The sequence below is a fragment of the Tauraco erythrolophus genome, chromosome 8 (genome assembly GCF_009769465.1).
Source record: "Tauraco erythrolophus isolate bTauEry1 chromosome 8, bTauEry1.pri, whole genome shotgun sequence".
NCBI lineage: Eukaryota > Metazoa > Chordata > Aves > Musophagiformes > Musophagidae > Tauraco > Tauraco erythrolophus.
In genome coordinates this window covers 36,442,300-36,459,419 of record NC_141472.1, presented here as the reverse complement: position 1 = coordinate 36,459,419, position 17,120 = coordinate 36,442,300, and the positions used below count along the sequence as shown (strand labels likewise).

General features: G+C 41.9%; 1 protein-coding gene across 1 annotated transcript in view; it reads left to right on the top strand.

Moving 5' to 3' along the window:
* Positions 1-862: 862 nt before the first annotated feature.
* ACTR3 (actin related protein 3) overlaps positions 863-17,120 on the top strand; it is a 31,857-nt gene continuing 15,599 nt past the window's right edge. The window contains exon 1 of the mRNA XM_086615548.1: positions 863-960. Coding sequence (XP_086471674.1) covers positions 917-960 — 44 coding nt within the window. The 5' untranslated portion in view covers positions 863-916. The remainder of the gene's footprint in view (positions 961-17,120) is intronic.

The window sequence follows — 17,120 nt, the reverse complement described above, 5'->3', positions numbered from 1 at the left end:
CCCAGGGCTGAGCTTAGATGGGTCTCCTGTGCCCTCGGGCAGACAGCGTGGAGTGGAGGCCCCAGGGGAGGCGGATTAGGGCCATTAAGGCATGCTGAGTCCTGACAATTACACCTTCTGGTGGGCTATCAAATTTGTCTTCAGTTTGGGAGGGGATTACACCGTGAAGCTCACATCCACACCTTGCCGAGGTGGCGGTAGCAAGCGAAGGACTGACAACAGCTGAGGCATGGGGTCGGTGCTGCTGTGGAGGCCCGTGGTGAGAGATGCTGGAGGGTTTCCTTCGAAGAGGGGAATTGGGTGTTGAGGGAGGCTGGCCTGCCTGATGCTAAGGGGTGTTTGGCACCTTTCCCAGAAGGTGTTTCATTCTCCAGCCCAGCTAGCGGCTGGCACGCCCAACAAGCACCATGGCCTGCGGCCTCCTGTGTTTTCCCTTTGGTGACGCTTTTTCTGGGAAGGGCTTTCGGCCCCTCAGAGGCAGGGCCTCCAGGAAGTCACCCCCTCGTCGTATTCAGCACCCTCCTCACACTGCGCAGCCCCTCGCCGCGCTTTCTCGCAGGTTTTCAGCACTCAAACGCTACTTCTGCCAGCCTCCTTGGCTCGTCGCCCCTCAGGCGGCCGGGGGAGGCGGTAGGTAAGAACCCTCCCGCCCGCGCCGTTTCGCACCGCCTCGCAGGGGCGAGGCCGCGAGATCGGGCGTCAGCGAGGGCTGCGGTTGTCGCGCCCGCCCTCGCCGCCGCGCGCAGGGAGGGGCGGGTCAGCCATCTTGGGCTCGCCGGGCCGTGCCTGCGAGCGAGCGGGCGGGGGAGGGAGGGAGCGCCCGCCTTGCGGAAGTGCCCTCAGTCCCCGCCGCCGAGCCCCGCCGGAGCGCGCCCAGGGCTGCCCGCCGTCCCCAGCACCGTCGCGACCGAGGAGCATGGCAGGGCGGCTTCCGGCCTGTGTGGTGGACTGCGGCACAGGGTGAGCGGCGGCCGGGGCGGCCGCTGACAGCTCGGTGCCGCCCGGGGCGGGGCCGGGCGGGTTCCGCTGCCGCAGATGGCGGCGAGGGTCCGCGGCGGGGCTGGGGCTGGGGCCGGGCAGGGCAGCCGCGTCCGAGCCTCCGCGGTGCCGGTAGCGGGAGGGCCGGGGGTGGGGGAGGGCAGCTGGCTCTTCCCCTCTGCTCGCCCTCTCCGCCGGGCCTGCCCCGGCCGCCCGGCGGGGAGGGGTGTCCCGGCGCGGCCGCGCTCCCTCGCCGTCAGTCCGCGCCTCCGCAGCCGGGCCGCGCCGGTCGCTCCCCCCGCCGGTTCCCTCAGCCCCGCGAAGCCTTCGGGCCGCCCCGCTGGCGGGGGCCGCTCGGGAGCAGCCGCCTCCGGCTTCGGGGCCGGTGCCTGCCGGGGCTCGGGGAGCCTGTGCGGCTGCCGGGGCCGGGGGTGGCGAGCGGGGAGAAGGCTCCCGCGGCTGCCGTGTGCGGCTGCCTGCGAACTGCTGAAGTGCCCTCGCTCGCAGGGGTCACGGTGTTGTCGGGTGCTGTCTGGGAGCCTCTTATGTATTTATTTTTTCTTTAAAGATGTGGATAATGCCATTTATTCTGGGTTACTTCTCTCTGTGGAAGGAAAAAAACCCCTCCCCCTCCAGCGAGCAAGCGCAGAGGAACTTCCTTAGTTTTGTCAAAGCCTCTTCCTGCTTTCGGGCTTTTATACCTTATAAGGCAGTTTTCAGTGTCAAACCTGAACCAAATCCGTTTTGGAAACTCTTCTTTTTATTTAGCAGCTACCAGATGATGAAGAGAATGCGGTGCCAGTGATATATAGCGTAAAAAGCGATTCGGGAGAAGGCCCTCGGGATTCAGTCTGCCTTTCCTGCCGTGGCATGGCTCCTGGAGGCTTTGGGTTGGGGAACGAGCCCATAGAGGTGCTGTAGGAAGCCGATCTGGAAGGGTTATGTGGTACTGCTGGCAGGAGCGCGCTCAGCAAGTGAAAACCACTCTGTGACCTGCCGTCTGCGGTCATTTAAAGATGAAATAATTAACTTTAGGCATTATGCACCAAGCTTTACTGGAAAGAAAAGTGTTAGTGTAATCGCAAGGCTCTTCCTCTTCAGCTAGTACTGATGGCGTGCTGATTCTTTAACTCGTCTTTTTGTTTCACTTCTCATTGGTCTTGCTAAAAATAATCACAGAAATTTCTCAGTGACTGCAGAATGGATACAAATATTTACAACACCCTGAAAGAACATGTTCTTTTGAAATCCAGACACTTGTTTTTTGAAAGCACATACTCATATTCTATTGGAATGTATTTGGTGTAGGACACTAATAAATTGGTCTTTAAGAAGAGCAGGCGTGTGTGTGTCTAATGTCTGTGTTTAGCAGTTGTATGAAGAAGTCATACCTGTAGTTAGAGCAAGAACTAAAACCTTGAATTTTGTGAGATGAAGGAAGGTTAACACAGCAGGAATGAGAATGTGTAGCTGAGTGTAATGGAAGTTTACGCAAGTTTAACATGATGTATATTGCACTGTTATCTTTCAAAACAGGAGATCTATAATGTACTCCGCCACACGCCACTAGAGGCTTTTTTCCATCTCACATGTATGTGTGTTGCAGGTAGTCCCATTAAGGTCAGTAGTTGCGTCTCTATAGGTTTGCAAAATATAGGTTATGACCACTGGAGTAGAGAGATACATTTAGAGCTTTCAGCGATGCCAGGCAGGAACAACATGCTAGCATATAGGTGCATAAGAAACAGCTTTGTCTTCTTAATGTGAGAGGTATACCAAGGGACCTGAGTATTAAAGCAAATGTTCCTGAGGAAGATCTGTAAGTACTCCATTAATCAACTTCTGTGCACAGCACATGCTCTGTAACGTTCTTATATACGATGTTCACCAAATATCTCTCTTGTTTTATTTATGTATTTCCTCCCAGTCTTCAAAGATCTCTCTAAGATACTGTTTTATTGTGCACCTGTATATATTTTTTTAACACAGCCCCAACTATTCTGCTGTTCAGGCTTTTTCTTTCTGATGCGCTTTGTAGTCCAAGGTTGTTCTTTCCAGAAGTTCTGCTTCAGGAAACTGTGAGCAAAGATTTTTACTGTTGGAAACATTACAGAGCATTGGAGTTGTTGGAATTCATTGATTTCAGTGAAGATATAAAGTGGCGAATTTATGAAGGAAAAAATCTTATACTTGAGATAAATTAGGAACAGGTGGGTAGTAGTGCAGTGGGATGTGATAGCATAATCATGCTCTTAGTTTTTTTTTTTTGATCAGTGCAGCCCTCCCAGCCCTTCTCGTTTTGTGTGTATAAGTGAGAGCACGATACGTAAATTATGTCAGCCTTGTGCTCTGTACTGATCAGTTGAGGTCTTGCTGAGGGTTCTATCTTGTGTACCAAAATGAAAGAAAGCAGACAAGTTAAAGATAGTCCCTGAAAACCGGAAAAGAAAGGTTTCGAAAATACAACCAAAGCAGGAAGGTTGAAAGGAACTGCCTTTAGAACAGGCAAGACTTTAAAAGTGCACAAATTGTAAGTAGGATGTTTTTAGAGGGACAGGATGATAATTAATTTACAGCCCAAGGAGAATTTACCTTAATCAGCAAAAGGGCAGATGTAGGAGAGGTATTAAGGGTATCTTCCTACATGTCTTGTGCGTGTAGCCACAGGTTGTTTGTTGGTCTGAGTGGTGGGTTTTTTTTGTGTGTCTGTTCATTTTTGCCAGCTAAGATAGAGGAGAAGGAGATGGATGAGAATCGTGCTTTTCAGCATAAGCCTGCACAAATCAGACAAATTGTAAGAACCCCTTTCAAAGCATAAAGAGACCAAAGCATGGAAGAGGTTGGGGAGATCATGTGATCCCTGTCTTTTGAGGTTTTAACAAGTTAGTCAGACTATTTAGGAATCATCCAAGTACGTGTCATACAGCTGGAGCTGGCAAATGGGTGAAGTCAGGGGTATGGTGATCACATTATAGGTGCAGCAAAAATTCTTCCAGTGTTACGTTTGTTATCTCGAAATTTGCATTCTTTGCTTAAGCAAACCTGATACCTAGAAAATAAGGTAATGGATATCTAGTAAGAGCAGATAAGTACTGTGAATGAGACTTAGTTCAGACTGGCATATCTAAGGATTACAGGCATTTTAAAATAGAAAGACAAAAAAAGAACAACAACATGGAATTATTTCCATAAAGTGTATGAACAACACACCACAGAAAGAAGGTGGCTCTTACTTCTACTTTAATCTCAGTAGGCTGCAGTCTTTGCTCTGTGCCTTTTGGGTATTTGATTAGTTCTTGCTGCCTGTTCTACAGGCAAACGCGGCACAGCCTGCAAGTCATGATTAAAAGTGCTTCCTACGCCACTTCAGAATTTAGCTTGATTAGGTTGACAAGTAGGTTTTAGCTGTGTCTTTCTATGTGAATGCTTTTTTTTTCTTAGTATAAACTTGTATAATACTGAATTAGCTCATTTGGGATGGCAGATAATTGCAAGTATTCAAATTAATGGCTCTTCAGCTGAGCTGAAGTAAGTGGCTGTGTAACTTACTGCAGTTCCAAAATGAGAATTTAATTTTAGCAACGAAAGTGATATAAAGAAAAGTATTTGTATTTTCTATACCTAAACTTTCCCTTTTCTGTAGGTTTGTGTGCAGTTTTTCTGTGGCTGTCGGGAGGATCCATTACTAATCAATACTTGAGTGTTATAGGTGACCAGCTTCTCTAATGTACCTGAGTTGTTTGTCAGTAGGGTCAGTATGTTGGTTAGCCTTCTCTTGAGTAAATTGGTTATGTGATTGTTTGGAAAAAAAAAAAAATTCTGTTGTGTCACACATCTTGCTTTCTTGTATCTCCTCTCATATGCCAAACTAGGCCCCTTTTTCACTTCCCTTACACAGGTTACGAAAATGAGTGCGTTTGGGTTTTTCTCTTCCTCCTTTTCTGAATACTAGTGGGGAGCAAAAGGTTTCAGAGTTGACTGGAGAACACCCGCTGTTCATGGTAGGAGCATGAGAGTCCCTTGGAACCTCACTGCAGTCTGACATCCCTCTTAGCTGAGAGCCTGGAAAATTGAGGCTGCTCAGGATTTCCAAGCTTTCTTTACATGAAGTTGCAAACTGTTCTTTGGAATGAGTCACATCTCTGGGAGTTTCTTGGCTGTTTGGTTCTTACAACCAGTTTTGCTGTAAATGAAGGAAGGATAAACTTGGGCATGTGAAGCCTCAGAGAAGCTGGACTCGTGGCCGGTGCTCAAGTGGTGTGTGCAGCGGAGTGAGCTTTGCATTGGTAGACTTCTCTACAAGTCCTGCTTCTCTAGTTCTCTAGCATCTTCATGCAACACCTGGGTAGCTTCATGCTCTTAAGTAGAGTGAAGTATTTATGGGTTGCGTGTTCTCTGATGTGAGTAGTTACGACAGGATTACGACGTTCTGTTTCTCTTCTGGGTTTTGACCTGGTAGCGTAAATGAGCACCAGATCCATGAAAAGCTAATAATCTTCCATAGACAGCAAAGGATGCGAGATGAGAAATCCAGTGCTATAAAAACAAGGTAGGGGGAAGTAACAGCCTGTATTTTGTTTGCTCTGCAGCTTTTTTAGTAACTTATACTGGATTTTTTTTCTTTCCTAACGTTGCAGACATGGGTTATTTCTGCAGATTTTCAAATCATAGCTTCTATTTAGTATAAATATTTCAGCACTGTGGTGTTCTTGCAGTCAATATTTTAATTGGATATCTTGTCATGACCTTTCATGGATTCCAGTCTTCATGAGAACGTTGTCATTTGGGATGAATTTTCTCTATATTGTGTCATCCCAGAAGTAATTTTTCAGTATGGAAAGCATGAACAAAGTAATTCCTTAGTGGAATATGGAAAAAATACTCCTCCAGGATTTTTAGAGTATCTTTTGCTTGCCAGTAGCTGAGGTGGTTGGGGAGGGAGGGGGAAATACCTTGTCCTTAACACAGAAAACGGTGTGCTAGATTGAGAGTTGTGGTTTATTATATGTTTTTTTTTTTTTTAAGAATTGCAAATAGATTTTGAAGACCCATGATCACCTGTGGTGTCTCTTAAATGATTCTAGTGTATCACAGTCCGTGTTGTAACGTTAAATGCATAGAGCTTACAATATAATTAGGAATAATAGGAATTCACTTAGGAATATATATATTTATATACACACATATATATTTTGGAATGCCCTTATAGGAGTCAGTTTATATGTTGTTTGAGTGTGTGTCAGAAGCTGAGCAAGATGCACAGCACCTTCCAGTCTTTCTGTTTTTGCCTTTCTTTTCCCTTGTCCCATTTATGCTTTATATCTATATATAACAAAAGGGATGGGAGGAGCAGCATTCCTGAATCCAGAACAAACCCCCTTGCACCTGTGGGTTGAGTCTGTAAAGCTAATGATAAATGAGCCACCTCCTGTGTAGAGCAGAGCTCCTGCTCATGCGTGGGGGATGCTTGTGCAGTCCCTGAGAGCAGAGCATGGCCCCCATCGTGAAGAAGGGTTTGAGGGAGGGCACAGTTGTGGGTGGGAGAGGGCAGGTTCCCTTCTTGGTTCTTGATGGTTGTTTATACCTGGCTTGGACCTTCTTCCCAGAAGGTATGTTGGGTGCATGGGTGTGATACATGTCTGCTCATCTAAATTAGCTGAAAATACAGCTTCTAGGAGTTCAGAAGTCCTGCGCTAGTTCCTGGGTAGTAATCTGGCCTCTGTGTTGTTTTATAGGCACGTAAAAGAAACTTTGCAGTTGATCTTTTAGTTCATGCAATTTAAAAGTTTCAACACAATGTTTCAACATTTAGTTGCATCATTGCAGGCTTTCTGTGAGAAATGCAAAAAGGCTTTGACAATTTCAACAAACTTTTTTTTTTAAATTGTTTTAGGCAAACATTCTTCATTTAAAGACTTTAAGGAGAAAATGTTAAATTTGAAGGTAAAATAACTAAAGTAATATTTTAGTTTGTCCCCAGTAACATTCATGAGTTCTTTTCTGCTCTGCTTAGGAAAAGAGATCTTTATTGCTTTAATTTTTAACTTTTGTTTGTTTTAGTCACTGAACTAAGATATATTTAGGTGTACTGATCTAACAAAAATCATCTTTGGGTAGATGCTTAAAAATGCCTATTTGATTTTGAACTTGTTAGTGCCTATAGCAGGATTATTTTAACCATCAAAGTGAAGTGTCTGTCCTTTCCAAGTGCTACTGCTGATATATTGCTTTCTTGTTTGTTTTTTTTTAATCAGTTGTCGGGGATTATATCCAAAATTCAAAAAGTCATCATTTCATCCACTGAGTGTAACGTATTTCATTTTTTTTTCTTCTTGTTCTGATCATGAGTTTGCATTTTTAAGACTAGACATGGAAAAAACTCTAGATAAATTTAGATTTTTTTTTTTTTCCTGGAGTTTCCTTTTTCTCTTTATTATTCTCTTGTGGTCATTGCAAGTGTTCGCAGCTGTGCACAGGATGTGTTTTGGCATCCTCAGTCTGTAGAGAACAAGATGCAGACAGGAGGTTGTCTGTTGGTACTTTATTTTAATTGTACCCTGCTATCAATGAGTGAATCCAAATTTTAATTCTTTAATTGATGCAGTATTTCTTACTTACCTATTTTTTCAGTATTAGCATTCTATTTGCCATGACTTGCCTTAGGTTTATCATGCTGTTTATCATCTGCAAGAGTTTTCACAATATGACTGCTTGCGTATTTGCAGTCAGACTTCAGAATCTCTGTGATCTTATTAAATGAGACCTGCTTTTTATATGAAACAAAATTCAGTGGTGTGTTTTTGTCCACAGCTTAGTGGGGCATATTTTTTTCTACAAGACAACTGTTTCTCATTGGAAGCAGTCTTTTATTAGAAGCATGTTGTAACATGATAATATGTAAAGTGGTGTTTTAATGCGAGCTTATTCCTGATGGCAAACACTTGGTTACCTACTGAAATGCTGAAGTGGTAACCAGTGTGTGCTGGACAGATTGGAAGTGTGCTGAGACAGTCTCCTGCAGTGCTTGTTGTGTGCTCCTTCTCTCTTCTCTGTGCTCTGTCTGGTTTCATTTTACCCTCTGCTCAGATTGGTGTGATTGGGCTGATAGCATAGTAGCTATCGGTTCAAAGCTGGAGCTCTCAAGTGCTGAAACTGTGCAAACAGTAAGTACAAACACTTTTTTTTTTCATGTGGAATAACTTTACAGTTTTAGCCACTGTATTGCATTTGTTTGGAAAAACTTCCCAGTTAAGTCAGGTGTATACCAGCTATGGCTCTTTCTGCATTATATGAGTCAGATTTTCCCTATTTCATTTCTTCAGGTGCAAAATTGCTTGCTTGGAAATTATGTATTTGTTGATTCTATTGATCCTGTCTTGTTTTATCTGTTGAAAAGTATGTGTAGCTAATCTATTCTCTTGTTTTTTTTTCTTCGTGATAAATGTTTGTGCAATGTTCACCTTATTTTGGGCAAATGATGTAGAAAGCTGCTCATAAGTAATTTATACTATTAAATAATTGATCATGCAGACTTCCAAACTTTGGGAGCATTCTTTCCTCGTTATTTGAGTATATCATATGGAGTAGTCAGGCTGTGGAAAATGCTGAGAAAACTTGCATAAAAATTAAGTATAGATTTATTAGAACACCTAACAGTATAGGTTAGTATTGCGTGGGTATGGTGTAACACAGAGGCACTGATGAGACACTAGTTAAAATGAATTAGTCTAGAAGTCTCAAAGGAAGCAGTAAGTAAAAAGAGAGCATTCTGCTTTTGCCAACATAAACTACTTTCATTATACAAAGATAACATCCACAGCCATTTGCTCTTCTTACTTTGAGGAAAGCGTAGTCAAAGGAAAGCTAACTTTATTTTCTGTGTTAAAGTACATGCCAGCATAAAGTATTTGAAATTAATTTTACAAATATAAATAAAATTGACTGGAATTACAAATATAGATGGTAGTATCATCAACATGTCTAGATTGGATTTTGTTAGTCTTAAACACTTCAATATGGTCTGGCTTTCAAGCATGCTTTTCAGGACTCAGTCATAAGCTAGAGTCTTTTGGTAATAAATGCATCTTTCCTTCCTGTTTACTTTTAGGAGAAGAGAACTTTTTCCAGAGTCAAGCTATCAATGCTGCTGTCTGTTTGTTTATTTTTTTTTTAAGTTTTGATGTAAGTAAACATAGAGGAGATTTGAAAGTAGATTCTCTTCTACTCCATCTAAATGTTAGTAAAGTTAGAAGCTTCACGGTGTGGTAGCTTCCTCTGTTCTCCGGGCTGGTGTAAAATCTGTCACCTGGGGACTCCTGTGGGGATGCACGTGAATTTATTTGGAATGCCGTGTAGCACAGGCTGCTGTTGCCTGTGTTCCCCTTAGTCACACACCTGGAGGGCTCTGGTCCGGCTGTTTGTGGCCGTGACTTTGCGGTTTTTTGTTACACGTTTTAGCTGGATTTTACTGGCAAGCTTTACAGTCGTGCCTGTGCTTTGAGTTGTAGATGTAGCTGCTGGTAAAAAGCAGCACTGGATAAATATACCAGACAAAAATATAGCTACTTTTTAAAGATTAGTTAACCCTTTTTAGAGATGTTTTTCCCTGCTTAGGAAATAAACATTTATTAGAAGCGTTTCTCTTTCAAGCTGCTTTTGAGCTCGCTCTTTACATTGCACACTACTCCGTCTGCTTATGGTTTGTTTTACTGTGACAGTTGCATTATGTGGCGAAGAAGGATTTGTTGTCAAGGTGAAAGTTCTTGTTTGAGTGGGTTGATGTTTTTTAGGAGGAAATATTGTAAGAAGATAATTTCAGATACACAGTAATGCAGTTAATTCCAAGGCCAAGATTGTGAACTGCCAGATTTATAACATCTCTAGTGTCTTGGGGTACCATATGTCTTTGAAATAGCCCCTTTTGCCATCCCTTCATGTCTCGTCTACAGCTTAACAAGATTCTTCATCTCAGAGCACTTCTAATCTTGTGTGCTTTTTCCATTTATAGAGCTAATTCCTTGGCTTTCACTATTGATTACTTAAAACGTTTTCGATCAACAAGTGTTTTAAAACTTAAGCGGTTGCTATTTAAAAATGCAAGCTAGTGATGTGTAAAAGGTAGTATATATGTTAGCTAAAGAAAGACATGACTCATTTCAAAGTCTTTTGCTATCTTGTGTTTTATCAAGGACATTTGAAAAGAGATAGTAAACTAATTTATTAATACAAGTCCCATTTTCCTAATATAATCAGTTCCTTCAGGGACTTCTGATCTGCTGCTACTTAACCAATTTGCACCTGATGCTAGAGCTGGGACCTTTTTTAAAGGGGCACGATGGCTTTCCTCTTTCTCCATCGTTTTCTCATTATTTCTCTTTAAGGGGATTTGAAAAGTAAGTACTCCCTAGGCTTTTTGGTCTCATCTGGTGTACAAGAAGGATGATGGAAGAAAAGCAACAAATAAAACCATGAAGGCTTGTTTAGGCTTTTCAGTCACATGAGGCTCTACCTATGAAGACTAGGGGCTCATCCATGTTTCAGAAGTTTTCCATTTCTTTTTGAAGCAGTTTTGTTATCAAAAGACATGAGAGAGTAAAAACACTGTACCTACCATATAAATTCTGTCTACGTAGAATTTTTCTAGTTAAAACAGGAAAAGATACTAACCCCTTTCTGATGAAGTCTTTGATGGACAGACCATTTGTAAGGACCTGGGGACTGAAGAGCAGAATCCCTTTCCGTTCTGTTTGAAAACATGGAATTTTTGCCATTTGAGTTATTTCATGCTCTCTGAATGCATTGCACATGTGTGTCCTCCTTTGAATCTCCCTGCTTTCTGAGCTTTTCTGTAGTGCCGTTTACAACCTGCTCACTTAATTGTGATTTTCCTAGAATTAAGGTAACTTAGCCGGCAATGGATTGCTGTGGTGTGCACACCTGCAACAAAGAATTTCCATGCTTCAGCGAACTTAAGTCACATCAGCACTATCTTGCATGCCTTCGTGCAGTGGCCTGCTGTGAAACTGTGAAATTGTGGAATTGTAAAATAACTTTTCTTGGGTTTGTATCTTTTATCTTGAGCCATTCATAATAATGTAACTTGAAGATATAAATAATACATGAAATTTCTTAAATTGAAATATTAAATAAAAGTAGCTTTGTGCAATCATTTTAACTACTTGTTTGTAAAATTAATGATATGGCAAAGTGTCAAGCTGTAATGGAGGAGATCTGCATAAACAAAGTTTATTTTAGCAAGCAGAATCACATACTAATATTGTAATAGTCTTTGCTGATATTCAAGTACTGTATATGGAGAATTTACTGCTGTAGTGTCTTGAGAGAAGTGTGGTTATGAGATTGGATTTAAATGGTGAGATGGTTTGCAGACCATGCTGATGAAGGCAATTCATGTGCAAAGGCAACAGACTTTATAATATTCTTCACTGTTCTTTGTTTTACATAATTGAGGCCTCTGGTATTTCTTTGCTCTTGGTGGATCCAAAGAAATGGCCCCACACAGCTTTTTTCTCAGTTATGTTCTTTGGGTGAGACCCACAAAAGAGATTTAGTGCTCTGGAGTGAAATCCAGGTCTGTGCATTTGGCTGCTCAGCGTGGGATTTGGAGAAGTTAGCGTGTAAGTGGGAGTTGTCTAAGCAGAACAACAGAAATGCCAGGGTGCACTTAAAACTTCTAGGTCTTGGACATCTGAGCTCAAACTGTAGGAGAAGAGTTTAATCAGATAATGATTCCCAGACTTGAAACTCTTGGACTCCGACATCTGTGTCACATCCAGAAACTAGCAGAGATTACTGCTTTTAAACCACCCATCCATTTGTGTTTCTTGTAAATGGCCAGGATGCTCTTGTGTTAGTATGATGATAATTTTTGACATCTATTGGCACAGTATCACTTGCAAAATTCAAAATTTCTTCCAGGAAGCAATAGGTGGCATGTCTCTAAAGTTTCCATATCCATGCCTGTATGGTAATGGAATAAAATAGTTAAGTAGTCTTTGGAGCAGGGATCAAAACTCTAATCGTACCCATAAGTTCTGGTTACTGAGCACTCATCTTGCTTCCTGTCTTTGGCCCTTGTTTCTTGGAGTCTTTTCCACATGATTTCAGGAAAGAAATGCAAAGCACTCTTGCCTCAGGAGACCTATAAGCAAATGGCCAGGGGCTCTCATGGGAAATGGGAGACATGGCTCTCAACTCTTTTGGATGGAAGACGATGTAGAGTACGGATCTCCTGCCACCTGAACATGTGTTTTGTGTATTTAGCTCTTCTAAAAAGGCAGTATCAGCTTACTTCTAAGAATAAATGCAATTTAATTTTGTAACTAACTCCTTAGATGGGTTCTGTGTAGGACTTTGCAGAGGTGTATTTAGTTTGAGAAACCTTGCTGGGCTTGGTGCACAGGCTGTGCAGCCCTGCCTCCTGTATACACTGAAGCAGAATTTTAGGACTTGGAAACACAAGTTAATGCATGTACTGTACTTGGGAAGACCATTGTTTCTGCAAGGTAAGGTACAAGGCAATGAACGTGTTGCATTTTGAGTGAAAGCTTGCACAGAAGGATTGCTGTGGTGCAGATGGAGGACAATAATTCAGAACCATCAAGAAGAGAGAGCAATTTGATGAGCAAAACCACCACCAACAAAAACTGATATGAAAAAATTATCCTCCTATATATATTTGAGTTTCTAACTTTGTGCACCTTGAAGGTAAACCAGAAAGAGACCATTTTGATTTCAGCCTAGTCCTGGCTTTTTTTCCAGAGAATTTCAAGTTCGTTAGTCCCACTCCAGTTACTCCTCCCTTCCTACAGAAAAATGATTCTTTTTTTGTTTGGTTGGTTGTTTTTTTTTTTTGAAGTTGCATTGCATCTTTCCAGTGGGGTCAGTATTAGAGGTACATCTTACTCCTGTTTGTGTGTGCGTTTTAAAAAAAAAAAAAAAAAAAAAGTTTAGTATGCATGAAATTGCTTTTAGTCCAGGTCATGAGGAGTAGCTGAGGGATAGGATGTAACTCGGATTTGCTCTACAGAAGCTGACCATCAGGTGACATTTGCCATCTAGTGCTCTTCTCTGCTTTTGCTGGCTAACTCGTTGTGTCTTTGCATGGAGCTATCAGCAAAATGACAAGGATACAACTGCTGTTGGGCCACGCCATTTCTGTTGTACTTCTCAGAGTGGCTAATCCCACATGTTGCCTACAAAGCAGTTGTCCCCCTATTCCTCATCCTTTTGTTAAAACTGTAGTTGTGTATCACTTTGGAGAATGCATACAGAATGGCATTTGTTGTGGACAGGAAAGAAGTGGAGCAGAGGCATGTGGTCATGGTTTGAGGTCTGCAGGCGGAGGTTCTGTTAATGACATTCTTGTTAGAAGTTCTTACCGTAAGCGCTGTTTCCTTTTGGCTTTAAAACTGTCTACATGATTAATACGTAAATAACCTTCAAGTGACATTGCTATCATGTCATAGCCTCAGAAACATCTATTCTGGGTGAGAGAGCACATCTAAGAAATCCCATCTGAGAACACTGTGGAGAGCCTTTTGGCTGTTCTTCCAGAGATCTCAGGCAGATCCGTGCAGAGCTACTTCACAATTTCAGGGTGTGAGTTTGAGGTAGATGTGACTCTCAAGATGCTTCTCCACTGAGAGTGGAGATGTGGGTTAGCAGAGTAAACTTAGAAGAAACTTTCGTTAGTTGCTACCCCATTTGTGGTATGAAAGTCCCCTACAAAAAATGAGATTTTGTTTGTCACATCGTTACATCTGTGTAGGCCAGAGGACGGTGTGTGAGACTCCACTGCCTTTTGCAGCAGAGATGTTGCAGGGAAGTCACTGGGCAATATCAGCACCATATATATGTCGATAGATAGTATGGGCAAGTGTGTGTATGTATGTGTTCTCCACCTATAGGCACATATATATTGAGACTTTGTGGACTGCTTTGGGTACTCTGTAGCTTATCTTCTAAAGTAAATCTGAAGGTCATGATTATCCAACAACACTTTTTGCCTTTTTTTGTCTCCTTCTCTTTCTACCTGTATGAGCTAATAGGCCTACAGAAACAATTCAGGTAGCTGAATGTGGAGAAATAAAGGAAAACATCTGAATGATCAAGGTTGAATTCAGGTTTTCACCTTTGGGATTTTGTAAATCAGTTCTGTGTTACAGATTTTAATAGAAATCTGTTTATACTTTTATACTCATCTGTACAGTGCCTTGCTCTCGTACTGCTGAGTGCCCCAAATTCAGTGTGGGAAAGCTGAGTTCATGTCTCATTAAATGACATGTGTCTGCCTGTCTCCAGGGAAGTCCCTCCTGCCACTCCTCAGTGTGATGTAGCAAGACAAGCTGTGGTTTACTGGAAAACTGATCCAGTATTGGTGCTACCTTATGATATCTTTAAATGATTTTTTTTTTCTGTGGTGGCAGTGACTGCTGCTCTGGAGAAGACAGGGTGTGCCTTGTTGCCCTGTGAATCATACATTAGTCAGACACACTTCGTCCTATATGAACTGATTGTGGGAACTGTATACTTGTGAAGTCTAGCTTGCCCATAATATCCTTTTCTTCATGTGATTGAAATATTTACTTCAAATGATAGTTGAAGAGGAGATCTGATCTGTCTGAATAAAACCTTCTCTTTGCAAAAGTCAACTTTAAAAAAAAAACCACTGTTATCAGGTTGTGCAGTTGGAGAACTGAAGATTTGTATCAACTTGTATTCATTTTTTTTAACTTACCTTTTTTATCTTTCACATTTTAAACTCCATTTTAACTCAAGGGTATCTCTAGATATGTTCAGTTATGAGAATGAAGGTTACTGTTTGTTACGTGCATTCCCATAGTCCCTGGCTCCTGCCCAGAGCCCCCTGGTACCGGTCACCATAGGAATACAGCAAGGGGCTGGCGTGCTCGGGGAGCTGGAGGGCAGGTCTGAGGCACAGGAGGTAACAGCGGGTCCCTTCCCTGACCAGTGGGCCAGCAGTGGTGGCATTCCTGATGTGGGAGGGAGAGTGTGGCAAGGAAGCCTTGGTGCACTAGAGACGGGAAGCCTTCAGTTGGAGTCTTGTGGCTATAATGTTTTAATATTCAGAGACCAGAAGCCATGTGTGTTCTCCCCCTCCCCTCTGCTTTTTTTTTTTTTCTTTTTTGGAAGCCTAAAAATGGGACTTTTTATGAGTCAGGAGACTTCTTGCTGAGTAGGCCATAGTATTTTTAGATATGCTGATTTTATGTCTGAATACGGCCTTTTTAAGTAAAATGTGTCTTTCACTTGGCTGTTTTTCTTTCAATCTGCTGGCCGTGTGTGTGCTGGGCACCCTCCCACACCGAGAGCAGCTCAGCAGCCCGTTAACCTGAAACAGTTTATCTCTTGTTTTCTTTGAAATACTCAGTTTAATAAACAAACCTTATTAACTTTTTTGCTTGTTAAGGCACTTCTGATCTAGTTGTAGGTTTATGTAGCCTTCAGGCTCCAAAGTTCCTCTATAGATCTAGCTTTAAAGTCTACGTGCCACAATTGTGGATTTGCAGGGGAAGGTAGAGGGAGTGAGTCAGTATTTGCTGGTTTTCTTCGTGATTTTTGTGTGGCACTAAAAGCCTCTTAAAACAATGTAGGTGCAGTGAACAGTTTGAGTCTGCGTGACAGATTATAGAAGCATCAGTTAGTGGAATTCTTGATATTTATTTTAGGAACTAGATATTTAAGAAGAAAATTTTTTAAATTTGTGATTCGAATCTGTAAAATCTGGGTGCATGTCTTGAGTTCAGGCGTATACAGTGCAAAATGCTGATCTTTTAATGAGATGTAAATTTCTTTCTGATGTTTCCTTTTTTCCCATTATTTATTTATTTTGCCTGTGAAGTTTTCTTTTTTCAGTAAACATTCTTGTCGTTGAATATGAAGTCAAGGTTTTTTTGCATGGTTATTCCCAACTGTTAGTGTGTTACAGACAAGACTAGGTTTACAACTTTAAAAATACCTCTCTTGCTTTTGGTCTTAGGTGAGCTCCTGTGCTAACCACTTTATTATTTAGAGAGAAATATACCTTCCTTTTGAGGATACCGTTTTTCCTGGCCCAGCACTAATGTGCACAATTAATGTTGGCGCTAAAAATTGCATAGGTGTTAGCGGGCATGTGAGCAAACTGTGAACCACTGCATCAGTAGCATCGCAGCAAAACCTTCTGCAGCAGCACCCCTCTTCTGGCCTGTAAAACCCAGCCTCTTACTGTATTGTTGTCAGGCATTTTGCGGTGTTACTGACATAAATTTATGGATTATTAAAGTTAGTACTGCCTTATACCACGTAAGATCATCTACATTTGTAGTCGAGTGCTCAGAATTGTAGAGGTGCTACTACAGCGTTTCATGCTTTTGCTCAAGGTGCTGATTTAGGTAGTACAGCTGTCTGGCTGTGTGTAGAAAATGAGAACTTTGTCCTGTCTGTGTTTGTTAAAAACTTGCGCGTAGGCTGTAGCTCTTGAATGTAGCATGCATGCTGGTCTGCATGTTTTAGAATTTGCTTATGCTGTTGTTAATTAACTCTTTCGTAACGACATCTCTAGCAGCTGGATAGTTTCAATACTGTGAGTTTTGTAGTTATTTTTCATGAATACAGTGGTAATTTCTTCAGTTTGCTTGCATCCTGACAATGGAGATGACATATATGTCCATAGCACGTTCTGGAAATTAGGTGGGTGAAGGTGTGTAGTTCTCTTTAACTTGCTTTCCTTAGTTTTATTAAACACATTTTCAAGACTCTTTTCCATTTGTTAAATGGAATTTCTTTTGCTATCACTGTTATCAGCTGTCAGTACTTACCACGTATGATAACGCATCTTAGGAAACACTTGTGAAGTAATGATGGCCAGTCCTGCCATGTGCCCAGCTGGCAGTCCATGGGCAAGGGAATTTTTTCCCCTTTACTGCTTTTACCACTAACACTTACAATATGAAACTATTTCTATCTAAATGCTAACTGCTGAGCAGAGAAGAGCCACTCTGACTCGAAATTGTCCTCCTAAGCATTGATAAATTGAATTACATAGTTTGTGTTCTGTAGTAAAATTTTACTAGAGTAGAAGTTAGCAGTGATGCTTGATGTGTGGTAGGGAACATTGT